Consider the following 15,721-nt stretch of genomic DNA (forward strand, 5'->3'; position numbering starts at 1 on the left):
CAACCCTGCTATCTTATTCTTTCTCATTAATTTTCTATTTCTAATAATAGTCTTCGCATTTTCGTTTGCAAATAGCCTCCTATTGAAAACAAATAGAAATTGATTTATTTATAAGATTGCTGTGAGAGTCAAAATAATGGTACACATGACAACTTTGTTATGGAGGTTCGGCAACTTGTGCGTAAATTTCCAAGAGCAGAAGGTTATGGTACACATGACAAATTGGGAATTACTTGAGTCACCCTAAAATTTACGACCACTCTTGTGAAAAATTAAAAATATTTTTAAAATTCGAAAATGTATCTTATCATATACACACTATTCATTCTTTTTTAGTCATGTTTTAATTTTATGACTAAATTTATTTTAAAAATGTATTTTCAGAATGTTTTCAAAAATATATTTTTGAAGAAAATTTCTCACCCCACCCCATAGCATTTAGGCGCACCACCAGATTGACAAATTTGTTCTCGTATTTCCGTAGATGGATCTCCAGAAGCACCCTTTTTTGTTTACGTTTACTTTGTTCCGTAGGTGCACCTACGGAAGCATTCCGTGGATGGATCCACGAAAACAGACAAGAACAGAAGCATTTTGAACCATAAAAGACCCATGCATTGATTCATTGATTAATCGATATTACAACGAAATTTCAAATAGAATATTGAGAAAGCTAATAGATCTAAGAAATTACAACAGTTAAAACAATGTCATCTAATCCATGCATCATTTGAATGCAATCCATGTCGAATTTCACTTGAACCCACCAACGTTCCGTTTTTCCGGTCTCAAACGAGGTCCTTGTTCTAAGCCTCTGGATCCTTTTGATTTCTTCTTCGGGTTTGTACTCCTCCTCTAAAAAAGACATGATATTCCTCTTGAGTTGGTCGAAGGAATGGATATTCCAAAACTTCACCGGCACGGGGGTTTGACGGGAGAGAAAATGACATGCCCATCCCTTATGCGGTATCCCAGTTCAGGATCAGGACGCTTCATTGATGTTCGGTGACATCCATCCGGCCAAATACGAGACATTTTTGTGTTTGTGTTTAGGATTTGTGTTTGTGTTTGTGTGTAATGCAAACCTAGAAACCCCAAATTTATAGAAGCATTTGGAGACTATGGACCACACAAACTCTGTCACAGAAAGTTCCGTAGATATATCCACGGAAGGGTTTTGTAATTCCCCTTTCCGTAGATGCATATACGGTAAACACCCATAAATTTTTAAATTAGCACCTCCCGTAGATGCATCTACGGAAGTTTCTCTGTTTATTTTTTCAACAGAAGCAATGCAGTAGCTAGCAGTAGTGAGAAAAAGGAAAAGTGCATAAACACATAAACACATAAAGTAAGACTTGACAAAAAAGGATTATATTGCAATGTTATAGAATGTATATATTACACTTTGAAACTACATAAATACATCAAAAGAGTTATCGCCGGCTAAACCTATTGGAGGTTCTAATCTTAACTTTTTGACATTTGATTCCTTCTCGGTGTTGTTCAACCTTTCAAAATCGTGCATCCTATCCACAAAACGGTCCGGCCACGTATCGACAACTTCGGTGTGATAAAGTGCCCATTCTGGTGAAGTAGGAGGTATCGGACATCCCGGTTTCAAGTAAACTTGCACCAAAAAGTTTGAGTCTTGGAGTGATATAAGGTATTGATGAAGTAGGGTTTTTAGGGTGTGGAGTATGTGGTGTTTGGAGAAATGAAACAATGGAGGGAGTGATCATGCTGATTCAAACTATATCAGACACTTCCGTAGATGCATCCATGGAAGAATGTGGCGCTAAGAGCATTCCAAAGATGCATCTACGGAATAATCTCTGAACTGATTTTATGTGTATTTTCTCTCAATATATACTAGTATATTAAACTCCTGTAGATACATCTACGGGAGGAATCAAATTTTTTCAAAATATGGGGTGCTTCCAGTGATTCATCTACGGAAACTGGGGGTAAAAATAAAAATTCATGTGGTGTGTAAGAGATCCATGTGGTTGATTGAGAATTTTTTTTTTTTAAAAATTTGGGTAATGAGTTGAGTATTTCACTCATCTATTAAAAAACTGTTGTGAATTCAATGCCAAGAACAAAGTATAAAACAAGGAAGAAGAGGAACACAAGAATTGGTTATAACTGCTATTCTTTCACTTTCTCTTAAAACAAGATTACAAGTTTACAAGAATAACAAATAACCTCTCTCACCCTAAATTAGGATTTGCAGCTTAGCAATGATGAGAGACTAGTATGCTATTTATAATAAAACCTAACATACTAACTAATGGGCTTTTTCAGCAAGGCCCATTACACAAGCCAACTTAATAAACAAGCTAACTTAACAAATTAGGGTTTAAACACTAAAACCTAATTTAACATGCTAACAACTCTAGCATCTTCGACATCTGCATGCTAGACCCATCTTCGACTACAGCATGCACACTTCGACACTAGCATGTGAACAATCCTTCGACTTCATGCTTAACTCTGTCGAACTGTCGAACCAAGAAGCTACCCTTCGACAATACTAGAGTTCGATCCAATATCTCACAAATCTCCACCTTGGACCTAACTCTACAACGTCAAGGAACAAACTAGCTTTCTTCATGCAGCTTTATCAACTGGATACAGTGGAAAAACTTGCAACTCGGCAATGTCTTGGTGATCATATCAGCAGCATTGTCTTCAGTCGAAACCTTCAGCACTTGGACTTCTCCACGCTCGATTACTCCTCTGACGAAATGCAGCCTCACATCAATGTGCTTAGTTCGCTCATGATAGGCTGAATTCTTCGACAGGTGTATTGCACTTTGACTATCACATTTAACAGTGATACCTCGACCTTGAAGTTTCAGCTCCTTCGCAAAACCTTCAAGCCACAATGCTTCTTTCACAGCTTCAGTTAGGGCAATATACTCCGCTTCAGTGGTTGATAGAGCAACAACCTTCTGAAGTGTTGCTTTCCAACTAATTGCAGTGCCAAACATAGTGAAAACATATCCAGAAATAGATTTTCTGGAATCCATACAACCTGCATAATCAGAGTCGACATATCCTTCTATTACTGCTTTACTATTTTCACCCAAGCCTCCACCATAAATTAGGACTCTATTCAGAGACCCATTTATGTACCTTAAAATCCACTTCAATGCTTGCCAGTGAGCCTTTCCAGGATTCGCCATGTACCTGCTTACAAGACTTACTGCGTATGCTATGTCGGGTCTAGTACAGACCATAGCATACATCAAAGAACCGACTATATTAGCATATGGGATGCTATTCATATAGGCTCTTTCGACATCAGTACTGGGACACTGATCAATACTCAGCTTGAATTGAGGGTTTGTTGGAGTCACAACTGGCTTCGAATTCGACATACCATACTTTTCAAGAATCTTCCGTAGATATGCCTCTTGAGATAAGCATATCTTCGACTTCTTTCTATCTCTCCGAATGTCAATTCCAAGAATCCTGGAAGCAGCTCCCAGATCCTTCATATCGAACTCCTTATTGAGTTCAGCCTTCACCCTCATAACATCTTCAACACTGTTGCTTGCTATGAGAATATCATCCACATAAAGCAACAAAATAACAAATGAATTACCAGGTCGAAATCTGAAGTAAACGCAGTGGTCGAACTGACTTCTAATGAAACTTATGCGTGCCATGAACTTGTCGAATCTCCTATTCCACTGTCGAGGAGATTGTTTCAGCCCATACAAAGATCTCTTTAACTTGCACACATAATCTTCCTTCCCCTTTTCGACATACCCTTCAGGTTGCCTCATCAGGATCGTTTCATCTAGATCACCATACAAGAACGCAGTCTTCACATCCATCTGTTCCAGTTCAAGATCGAACTGTGCCACCATGGCAAGCAACATTCGAATGGACCTATGCTTCACACCAGGAGAAAACACATCATTGAAGTCGACACCTTCTTTCTGAGTGAAACCCCTTGCAACTAACCTTGCCTTGTATCTTTTCGACGTCACTCCTTCAATTCCTTCCTTAACTTTGAAAATCCATTTACAGCTGACTAACCTTGCCCCATCAGGTTTCTTGATCAGTTCCCAAGTATGATTATCATGAAGAGATTTCATCTCATCATCCATGGCCTTCAGCCATTCAGTCTTATTTCGACTCCTCATAACTTCCTTATAGTCTCTAGGTTCTTCGTCTAGAACCTCACTTGCAGAGATTAAGGCATAAGCTATAAGATCTGCATATCCAAGTCTTTGAGGTGGCTTGATGACTCTTCTCGACCTATCTCTCGACAATAGGTAGTCATCGTCAGTTTCCTCAACTTCAGCATCTTCTGCTTCTTCTTCGACTTCATCTGGGATATGCAATTCAGCATCAACATGCTCCACCTCAACAGGAATCTCTACCTGTTCCAGCTCTTCGTCAGATGTTTCTGTACTTCGACCAACATCATCAGTTTTCTTAAAAGCCATTTCAGCTTCATTGAAAACTACATCTCGACTGGTGATACACCTCCTGTGACCTGGCTCTAGGCACCATAGCCTATAAGCTTTGACTCCATCAGGGTATCCCATGAACATGCATTTCAGAGCTCTAGGTTTGACCTTGTCTTGCCTAATGTGAGCATAGGCTACGCAGCCAAATACTCTCAGTTTGTCGAGATCTGGTGGATGTCCCGACCAAACTTCTTCAGGTGTCTTCATATCTAACGCTGTCGAAGGACATCTGTTTATCAGATATGTTGCTGTCGAAACAGCCTCAGCCCAGAACACCTTCTTTAACCCCGCACTAGTCAACATGCATCTGACTCTCTCCAAAATAGTTCGATTAAATCTTTCAGCCAAACCATTTTGCTGTGGAGTACCTGCAGTAGTTCTGTGCCTTGCAATACCAAAGGCAGCACAAAAACTGTCGAATGCCTCATTGCAAAATTCAAGGCCATTGTCGGTTCTCAACCTCTTGACCTTCCTGCCAGTCTGATTTTCAACCAGAGTCTTCCAACTTTTGAAATTCTCAAAAGTTTCATCCTTAGTCTTCTGGATGAATTTCCATAATTTTCTGGAATAATCATCTACTATGGATAGAAAATACCTTGCTCCTGAATGTGATGCACACCTTGCAGGCCCCCAAAGATCAGCATGGATGTAATCAAGGGATCCATGTGTTCTTTGTTTGCCTTTGTTGAACTTCACTCTGCAAGATTTTCCAAGTACACAGGGTTCACAAAACTTCAGCTTTTCGACTTTGTCTCCACCAAGCAGATTTTGTTTCCCTAATTCGACCAGACCCCTTTCACTGACATGGCCCAATCTCATGTGCCAGATTTCTGTTTTCGACAAAGGTTTCGTGGATGCAACATTTGTCGAACCACTTACAACTTCAGCCTCAAGAGTATACAAGCCTTGTTTCTTCACGCCTCTCAAGACTTCCTTCGAACCCTTCATGACTCTTAGGATACTTTTCTCTCCTTGGAAAACATATCCTTTCTTGTCGAATTCACCAAGAGAAAGCAGATTTCTCTTCAAATCAGGAACATACCTGACTTTAGTCAACAACCTTATTGACTCATCATGGAGCTTGAATCTTACAGATCCAACACCTGCAATCTTGCAAGCCTTGTTGTTTCCCAGCAATACTGATCCACCATCTTGATCACATAATTCCTCGAACAAGTCTTTGTTTGGAGTCACGTGCTAAGTGCAACCTGAATCCATAATCCACTCCTTCTTAGAGTCACTGCTTGAAACCACAAGAACATCAGATGATTCGAAATCATCTTGAACAATGGCAGCGTTGCCATTATCCTTACCTCCATGATATTTCAAGCGTTCAGGGCACACCTTTCTTGTGTGACCCTCCTTCTTACAATGGTAGCACCGAATGCCAGATGCTTCGCCACTGTAAGTCTTCGACTGGCTTTTGCCTTTCTTCTTGTCGAACTTACCATCCTTTCGTAAGAGTTTTCCTTTAACGGTCAAACCTTCGCCAACAGTCGAAGGTTTATGCTCCTTTCGTTCATTCAAGTCCTTAGAGTACAAGGCTGATTGAACTTCTTCAAACGTCAGGGACTCCCTTCCATACAAGAGAGTTTCTTTGAAGTGAGCATGTGATCGAGGCAAAGAACACAATAGTAACAGCGCTTGATCTTCATCATCGATCTTCACATCAATATTTTCAAGATCAAGAATCAGCTTGTTGAACATATCCAACTGCTCAGCCAATACTTTGTCTTCAATCATCTTGAATGAATACAAAGCTTGCTTCAGGTAGAGTCGATTTACCAGCGATTTGGTCATATACAAACTTTCAAGTTTCACTCATAACCCTGATGCCGTCGTCTCCTTTGATACCTGCCGGAGAACCTTATCACCAAGGCTCAACAAAATTGCGCTGTGTGCTTTCTCGATCATATTTGTCTTCTCCGCTGCCGTCAATTCTGCATTCATGGCTGCCTCTCCCTTCAACGCTTCCAAACAACCCTGCTGAACCAGTAGGGCTTTCATCTTCAAGCGCCACAGACCGAAATCATTCACTCCGGTGAACTTTTCAATCTCATACTTTGTTGAAGGCATCTTCTCCACGCTCACCGCACCAATTTGTTGTGAATTCAATGCCAAGAACAAAGTATAAAACAAGGAAGAAGAGGAACACAAGAATTGGTTATAACTGCTATTTTTTCACTTTCTCTTAAAACAAGATTACAAGTTTACAAGAATAACAAATAACCTCTCTCACCCTAAATTAGGATTTGCAGCTTAGCAATGATGAGAGACTAGTATGCTATTTATAATAAAACCTAACATACTAACTAATGGGCTTTTTCAGCAAGGCCCATTACACAAGCCAACTTAATAAACAAGCTAACTTAACAAATTAGGGTTTAAACACTAAAACCTAATTTAACATGCTAACAACTCTAGCATCTTCGACATCTGCATGCTAGACCCATCTTCGACTAGAGCATGCACACTTCGACACCAGCATGTGAACAATCCTTCGACTTCATGCTTAACTCTGTCGAACTGTCGAACCAAGAAGCTACCCTTCGACAATACTAGAGTTCGATCCAATATCTCACAAAAACAATACACAATAGAAAGCAATTAAACCCAAAATGACATGCCTGTTAAAATGCACAAATTTAATTAATTAATTAATCAACCAAAATCTTTATTTTGTCGAAAACTATTAGTACTATTAATTAATAATATATATAACTTTCCATGAATAATGAGTCATAATGGATAAGAGATGCTCCTAGCCAAAGCACATAGAGAATCCAAAATAGTATTGTAGCTTACTATATATATATATATATATATATATATATATATATATATATATATATATATATATATATATATATATATATATATATATATATATATATATATATATATATATATATATATATAAACTTACATGAATAATGAGCCATAATGTATAAGAGATGCTCCTAGCCAAAGCACATTGAGAATCCAAAATAATATTACTAGTGGTGGAGATTGTAGCATGTGGTGAGAGCACTAACATGGTTATATCTATAGGTTTCAGGGTATATTTTTGGAAACATTTTAGAAATGTATTTTTGAAATAAATTACTCATGAAATTGGAGCGTGGTTCCAAAATAAATAAATTGTGTGTACATGGGTTGCATCTAGAGATGCATTGAGTATTTTTAAATTTTTATAGGATGCACCTCTTAGAACATAATTAGTAATTCCCGACAACCCCTAGCTCTCTTGGTCATATATCTACAAACATTTGGGCTAATCCCCAAAGACTATTTTTCTCGTTACTTAATTATAGGTGGGTACTTATCTTACTGGTGATTAGAAAGGAAATGGTCGATAACACGTCGTAGGTTTGATGGTCCAACAGAGGAGGGGGTGTATCTATAGACACTCTGATGCTAAAGTGAGTATCAACGTAGAGGTAGTGAGTAAGGTTTAGAATAGAATACCCGACCCTCCTGTAGAGGAGGGTATTTATAGCGAGCCCCTATCATTGAGTCAACAGTCTCCATTATATGTTGAATATCCAGATCCATAATGAATAACTGCGAGGATTCTTGTAAAAAGGGGGGATGAACAACACATACTCATCATCTTGGTCAACTTTCCCGTGGTTTCCGAAGGCGTGGGCAGAGTTGCTCATAATAGAAAGCAAAATCGTTTCGCTAGTCGCGCGAAACGCGAGGAGGCAGTTGATGACATGCTCCTCGGGTGACGAGCACGTGGGAAACGTGTTCTCCCTTGGCCCTAATGGATTGTGCCAGTGTTTTGGGCCGTCCTCGACGAAGACCTGGATTGGGTCGTGCCCGACGATGGGCCAGCCACAGACCCAATCCAGAACAAAAGTCCCCCAAGTCGTTGCTCGTAGGCAGATGAAGAATGACTTAGAGTCAGTTCATGCGTCGAGGAGGATTGAAGGATTCCGCGTAAAACGTGTTTTCATCTGGGCTCACAAGGGCGAGCTCGCATTGCTGTAGGCGTTACTTGCCATGGACATTTCTTATTCGTGAGTTTAGTGATACGCGAGGACGATATTTCACTCGTAGTTTGTTGGACTTCACTTACGAGGATAACGCGTCCTGTCGGGATCGTGGTCGACAGTTTCACTTGGTCAGGAAAAGTTTCCACTATCGCAAGGGTATGAGTACGCGTGAGCTCATTGTTAGAGGCGTTGTAAACCACGTCGTGGAAACGAGTTTTGTGGGTAACATTTTGCCTGTGCTCGCGTTTAGCGTCTTGCTTCGCTTCACGAACTGTATTTTGCTCGCGAATTCGCCTCAAGTTTTCCTCCAAGGCCATGCTCGTGAGGGAATGTAAAAGTTTGTCGCTTGTGTTCGACTAGGTGTGCCCGAGGAGATGGAGAATTGATGGGACTTGAAGAGACAACGATTCGTCCCCTAGAGCCACGCGTGATAGCTATTAAATGCGTCATAATTAGGGTCTATTCCTAGGGGTAATCATAAATCAAAACAGTGACATGCTATCCCAAGTGGTGTCATGTATTCCCGCGCGGGGCCTTTGGCTTATAAATATGAAGAGGACAGAGCCATTCACATATTTCACTTTCTCCTTCATTACGTTTTCTCTTTTTGAGTTGCAGAGCATTCTCTTTCGCTTCCTGTTTGCTGTTGTTACTTCATCACCGCCGTTCTTCATTTTTATTTAGATAATCAAGTAAGTATCCCCTAGATTCTTTGATTCTGCCTCTTTCTACTATTTGTTTTTGCTCCGGCTAGTCTTTGCATGTTCGGTTCCGGCGGTGTTGGTGTTTGGCGGTGGTTTAACATTTCCAAACGTCGGCGCCGGTGAGGAGCATTAGTACTTCGAGTAGGAATTTAGTAATTGGTGTGATATCCGGTCCGGCGCCGCCGTTGTGATAGTGAACCGACTTTGCGCCGATGTAATTTATGAGTTTCTGATGAAGTTCAAGTATTGAGGAGGCTCTCCCCCACGCAAAATTTATGAAACTTATGATGAAGTTCATGCCCCGAGGAGATTCTCCCCGCGCTACTCATGAGTTTAAACGAGTATTTCGTTGAGGGCAAGGTCCTCGTGATTATCTTGCTTGCCATTGGTTAAGGGCTTTGATCGACGGTAGTGTCCTCGTGCCTCTCCTCGCCCTTTCACTTGATTTGCAGTGGAAGGGTGAATTATATTTGATCATCGAACTCACTATTGTCCTTTACTTTTCAGGTTTAATGGCTCGCAACGGCAAAGGTCTCCGTTTGGTCAATACAATCACAGATGCTAGACTATATTGGGTCAGACCGGAACCCCGAGAAATAGCCTCGCGTTTCGCTAACTTCCCAAATGAGGCGTTTTTAAGTGCTCTTTTACTATAAGGGACAACAATGTTGTAGCCATCATATAGCCTATTACGCTATTACAACCCAAAATAGGATTTTACTTGAGGAAGACCTGATATGTATTCATTCCCATATCCAAAGTGATATGAAATTCACATAAAGTTAATCCTTCTTTGATTAAAAAAATAAAATCTTTAATAATGTATAAATATGCTATTAAATGTCAAAATTAATTTTTTAATTCATAAAAATAAATTTAAAATAATAATAATAATAATAATTATTATTATTAAAAAATAATTAAAAATAGAAAATCACTTTAAAAAAAAAAAACAAAAACAAACGGATCCATAATTTCAAATTTCAATCCCCACAAAAAAGAGCGTAAAACATAAAATCAGATTTCCATCTTAAAGTGAGGGAGGCAAAATCTTCCCCGAAAAAACCCTTCCCCGAAAAACCCTCCCCCGAAAAAACCCTTCCCCGAATCGACCGAATCACCTTATTGCCATACCTAGCCAGTCATATTCATTTATTTATATAAAATATAACAAAAAAAGAAAAAAAATTATAAGTTACTCTAGATTTTCCACAATATATATTATTTTAGAGAAAAAACATTTTATTTTATATCTAAGTCAAAGAAGTATTAATTTTATTCTCTTTTTTTATTCAATTCTTCTAACTTTTTTCTCACTTTATTAATAATAGTCAAATTAGTAAACTAAATCATATTAATTTCCATAAAATCAACAATAAAATAAAAACTAAATGGGCCTAAAATGAAAGCCCAAATCCCACAATATAAGTGCTTCTTCTTCATCACCTTGTGTCTTTCAAAATTCCAATTCCAATTCATTCATTGCATTTCGTTTCATTGCATTGCTTTGAATTCAGTGATGGAAGGAAAGTACACTGAATTCTCACAGCATTTGAAGAAACCTAGAATTTCAGAAGAAAGCAATTCGAGAATCAAAACTGAACTTTGCAGAAGATTCATGCATGGTCTTTGTGCTCATGGTGACAAATGCAACTACGCTCATGGCTACTCTGAACTCAGAACTGCCCCCAAACTATGCAGAATGTTCATGTACAACAGACACTGTACCTATGGTAACACTTGTCGTTACCTTCATTCAGCAGTTCCTCTTCATCATCATCATGATCATGGTGGTCATCATTCTCAAATCAATGTCTCTTCTGCTGCAAAACCAGGTATAAAGACTTGATTTTTACTATACTAATGCCACATTTTGATCTTGTTTGTTCATTTTTTAGTTTCTGAATGAAAAGGGTTTTTTCATAATCTGGTGAATGAATTTTGGGCTTGTTTGGTTGATAATGTTTTTTTTTGTATGTAAAATAAAATGGGTATTTTTTTTTTTTTGATATTTTCATTTTAACTATTGTTATGTTATTTAGTTCTGCAATAAGCTTAATCGGTTATGGGATATGAATGCTGTTAAAATATTTCAATTTTCTTGTGTTGAGGAAGTTGCTTAGATATTAAGTAAGATTAAGATCTTGGATTTGAGTCTTCTGAAAGGAAAAAATAAGCCTTGTGAAAGCTTTGCATGTATACGAGTTCTGGTCCTTTTAAATTAACTTATTTGAACTTATCTATTTAGCATAAAAACTTGTGAGATTGTTTGAAAGATCTTATGATCAAGGTTTTAAATAACGGTCGCGGTCGCGTAAACGTTTTTGTGATTTCGGTCAGTATAGGTGTTGCAATTGTAGTGGTGGAAATTAACCACAATTTGTTTTTTATCACAAAAATGGTGGATAACGGTATTGGTATCGGCACCTTTCGATACCGTTTTGTCGCGACTGTTTTTGGGGTCACAGACCGTTTTCGCAGCCGCGGACCGTTTTTTAAAACCTTGCTTATGATAATAATGGATGACATATCTATAAGTTGTTTATAAACGTGTTGTGGAATTTCGGGCATGACGGATATCGATGTTGGTTTGTGGGCTCGCCACAATGGTTCTTAGGAAAACAATGGATGACATATCTATAAGTTGTTTATAAACGCGTTGTGGAATTTCGGGCATGGCGGATATCAATGTTGGTTTTTGGGCTCGCCACAATGGTAAGTATTGACTGATATTACGGGTTTTTTCCGCCGTATTCTGCTATGATGGTACCACTAAGCGGCGTGTATAGGGTATTTGACTGGACCGCCATCTGCTATTGACAACACTGGTTTTAGCTTATTTCTATAAGTTCTTTATGATAGTTTATGTAAAAAAGCTTATATAGTTGACATGAGTACATGACTTTATTTTGACTAGCTTATGTCTATAAATTTGTATTTCATACTTTGTGAATGCAGAACTAGGGACAGTGCAGAATGCAAAACCAGGGACAAAGGAGAATGCAGGAAGCAAGATCATGCAAACTAGTGCTGCTGCTGCTACAACTGGTGGCCACACTTCTGCACAAAACAACATAGTGCCAACTTCTAGTTCTGCTCCTGCTACAAATGCCTCAACTAGCCCAGCTGCGGCAACTACCTCTTTCCATAAGAATGGACCTTATGCCTGTAAAACCATAATCGACGAAAAGAAACTGCAAAGGGTAAGCCGCATCTATGGTGATTGGATTTAAGATGTATCGGTATCACTGCACAACATAGTCCTAAGCAAACTGGACCAGTGGAGACTTGCTTATGTTTTTTTTACCGAGAGTTGCGGGGAAAGATTCAAAAGTTTTACTTCACTAGTAGTCTGACATAGTTTGTTGAGGATTGTGTCTCAGTTTTAGTTTTCATTTTTTTTTCTTATTGGCAAGGTATATGCTTCAATATTTCCTGCAGATATATATGTAAATCCTTGTAAATTTTTTACTCTCAAATGCTTTGGCATTATGGCGCATCATTTGAATGCATTTTGTTTTATTTCCCATGTGAGTGTTCAATAGGACTTTTTTTTGAATGGCGAGTTCAATAGAACTATCAGCAATCTGTGACTCACCCGAACAAGATAACCTGTTTTAAAATCTGGTGATGCAGATGGGGAACTTTTTTCGAACCCTGTTACACACGGTTGTGTGCGTGAAATTCTAGTGATTATTACCACTTTGTCTACCAACAAAAACAAAAGAAGTATACACATAATCTAGACTGAGTTTGACAGTCATAAAGTGAGTCACAGATTCCAGGATTCCCTTTGAGAAATTCGAATAGATAAGGTGGGAAATTCTTTAATCTCAACAAATTGATTTGAACAAGAATACAGAAGAAATACACGCTACTTGAACAAAAAACATGCATATTTGGCTTGTTACAGTATTGGGGAATACAAAAGCTCGCGTTGACGAGATGCAGGGTATCAATAAAATCAGAAGAATATTGATACATAGCAAAATACGACTTTTGCTTTCTATTGTTTTTCACGTATTTTCTCCCGAAGATCTTACCCATTTGATAGTTGACCGGGCTAATACTTCCATCGGATCGATACATTTCTTGAGAAGAGGATCATCGTGAGGTAAGACATCCCGCATTTCATCAGAAGCAAGTATAACAAAATTAACTGCCCTCACCAAAAGAACTTGAAGCGCAATTCTCAAAAGATTGCACGCCCCTTCCATGTCTTTTCGACTCAAAGCTTCAGTCGCAGGTATCACCGTATGCTCCATAGTTGCTCTATCAGGCAGGATAACCTCAAAACCCTGAATATGAGTAAATAAGTTGAACACAAACGCAACAAAGTAAACACATGAAATCGAAAAACAAGTTGCATATTCGTTGCAATTTCAGTCCTAATGAACCGAAACAAAGTTGCCAACAAACTACACAGATATGAAATTCGGAAGTCATAAACGAGATGAAGGAAATTACTTCATTCTGAAGCTTGTCTTTGTAAAAACCAGCTGCAAGAGTTGCATTCGTCGCTAGCACTCCGATCCTCAAAGGACTACCAGCTTCAAGTGGCTTTAACTTAGCTTCCTTAAGTTCCTGAGCAACACAATCAGCCATATGAAGAAAAGGTACAGAACATCCATTCGACACTTGTTCATACCAAGAATGCGAAACATTACAAGGCATGACGATGCAACGCGCCCCGGAATTCTCAAGAAAAACCCTTTTATTTCTAAGACTCTTGACAATATCAGAAGAATCAAGTTTAAAACTTTCCAAACTCCTTTCATAGGAAAGAAGCTCCTTATTCAAAATAGGATCAGAACAAAGCAAAAAAGGAATAGGATTTTGTCCATCTTGTGAACTCAACTCCACAAGTTTTCTTAGAAAATTGAGAGTTGCATCAACAGACATTCCTCCAATGATTCCAACAGTTGTTCCTTGATAACCAAAAGGAGTAACTAAATCACTCCTAACAGAAACATCATTTGAGGAATGAACCTTCTTGGAAAATCTCCCACCTTCATCTGCATTCAATATAACTGAAGATGGTGGAGGTGTAGATAGAACTTTCCATGACCTTGATTTGCACAAACACAAGTACCTAGGATTAAGATTAGGATTAACAATACTTACACAACCCAACAATGTTTGTGATTGGTAAAACAAAGACATTGCAAACATCACATCAAATCAAATCAAATCAAACAACCCAAATGGTTTCTTTTTCACTATGAAAAATTTTAGAACCCCATTTGAATAAGGGGTTCTAAAGTAAGAGATTCAATGAAAAAAACCAACCTTTAAGAAACCCTTTTTGTTGCAGAAAAGTGTAGAATCTTCTAACATGGTTAATAAGGAAGTAAAAACTAAAAAGTGCAAATGAACAAACAATAGTCTAATCTGTAAAAACAGACAAGATTTCATGAGATACCAAAATTCATTTGTTTGTGTTATGTCACCAAAGTACAAAATGTTCAGAGATGGACCATATGAACAAGTGGTAAGCATCGAAGAATGTTGTTGCCATGTGCATCGTTAGTGTCAAGTTTCATATTGGTTGTGTCATTTTCAATTGGGCTCCACAAGTTTTGTGAAATAGTGAACTAGAGTTTCTTTTGCAAAATTAGATAGTAACTTGTTTTTTTATTGTTTCTGCATGAAGAAATAACAGTCTTCAAATCATACACGGTTGTCACATTTTTGGGCTATTAGGAGCATAGTTTTGAAAAAAATTCATTGCCCTAAGTATGATTATAGAGTCTAAGTATGATTTGTTCGGAGTGTATAATCTAAAGGATAAAAAATCAGAATTAGAGAGTAACACATTGAAATAATGATGTTGTAATTCAATAAAATAATCATATAGTTGGTTTACTAATCCTGCACATATAGTTGGTTTATATATTATAATAGACAAAATCCAACGAATCTCAAAACATATATCATTAATTGTTAATTAATTGTTAGAATAAAAAATATTATTATAATTTTATAATATCTCTCAAATATTATAAATATTTTATAATATCTCTTAGACTATTAGATATTTTAACATTAAGGAATGAATCATGAACCGAATTGACCGTACCCGATACATGCGTACCGCTTGAACCAGACTATTTTTCAACTTTTTGATTTCTGACAATCTCAAAATATGTTTTCTTTCTCTTTATCAACAAAGGTTTTAAGGCATACTTCAACAATATCCACCTTGACTTTAGTTCGGGTTGATGTCAATTTAACCATCAACAACCATGCTGCTCTCTACCATATTGAAACACTATTCAACAATATTAATCAAGTTCAAGATATCCTTGAACCTTGATCTCGTCACTGGTATCCACTTGTTTCCAATCACCTTTTCTGCCTAGGTAATCTAACAAGTCCAAAACATGATTCTTCATCCATCGTTGACTCCACCTGCTTTTGAATGCCTCCCTGAAGGTCCTTGTTTCTGAATTTTGCAACCCTCCAGTCGCATTCAAAGCATACCATCTAAGACTAACATAATTGTCCCTCTGAGATACTACAATCC

General features: G+C 38.0%; 2 protein-coding genes across 4 annotated transcripts; one reads left to right on the forward strand and one right to left on the reverse strand.

Moving 5' to 3' along the window:
• Positions 1 to 10,696: 10,696 nt before the first annotated feature.
• On the forward strand, positions 10,697 to 12,711 carry LOC131639344 (uncharacterized). The gene is made up of 2 exons (XM_058909850.1): positions 10,697 to 11,030; positions 12,154 to 12,711. The coding sequence occupies exons 1-2, from the start codon at positions 10,715 to 10,717 to the stop codon at positions 12,426 to 12,428; spliced, it is 591 nt and encodes a 196-aa protein (XP_058765833.1). The 5' UTR covers positions 10,697 to 10,714; the 3' UTR covers positions 12,429 to 12,711.
• Positions 12,712 to 13,011: 300 nt separating this feature from the next.
• On the reverse strand, positions 13,012 to 14,709 carry LOC131639342 (uncharacterized). Of its 3 annotated transcripts, XM_058909849.1 has the most exons (4): positions 14,618 to 14,709; positions 14,185 to 14,287; positions 13,663 to 13,779; positions 13,012 to 13,493 (listed from the first exon to the last, which is right to left on the reverse strand). In XM_058909849.1, the coding sequence occupies exons 1-4, from the start codon at positions 14,692 to 14,694 to the stop codon at positions 13,212 to 13,214; spliced, it is 579 nt and encodes a 192-aa protein (XP_058765832.1). In that variant the 5' UTR covers positions 14,695 to 14,709; the 3' UTR covers positions 13,012 to 13,211. The 3 variants fall into 3 exon arrangements, with proteins under 3 accessions (XP_058765832.1, XP_058765831.1, XP_058765830.1); XM_058909848.1 differs by having other exon boundaries at positions 13,663 to 14,287; XM_058909847.1 differs by lacking the exon at positions 14,618 to 14,709 and having other exon boundaries at positions 13,074 to 13,493; positions 13,663 to 14,474.
• Between the last annotated feature and the right edge of the window lie 1,012 nt (positions 14,710 to 15,721).

The sequence above is a fragment of the Vicia villosa genome, unplaced genomic scaffold, assembly GCF_029867415.1.
Source record: "Vicia villosa cultivar HV-30 ecotype Madison, WI unplaced genomic scaffold, Vvil1.0 ctg.002598F_1_1, whole genome shotgun sequence".
Classification (NCBI taxonomy): Eukaryota; Viridiplantae; Streptophyta; class Magnoliopsida; order Fabales; family Fabaceae; genus Vicia; species Vicia villosa.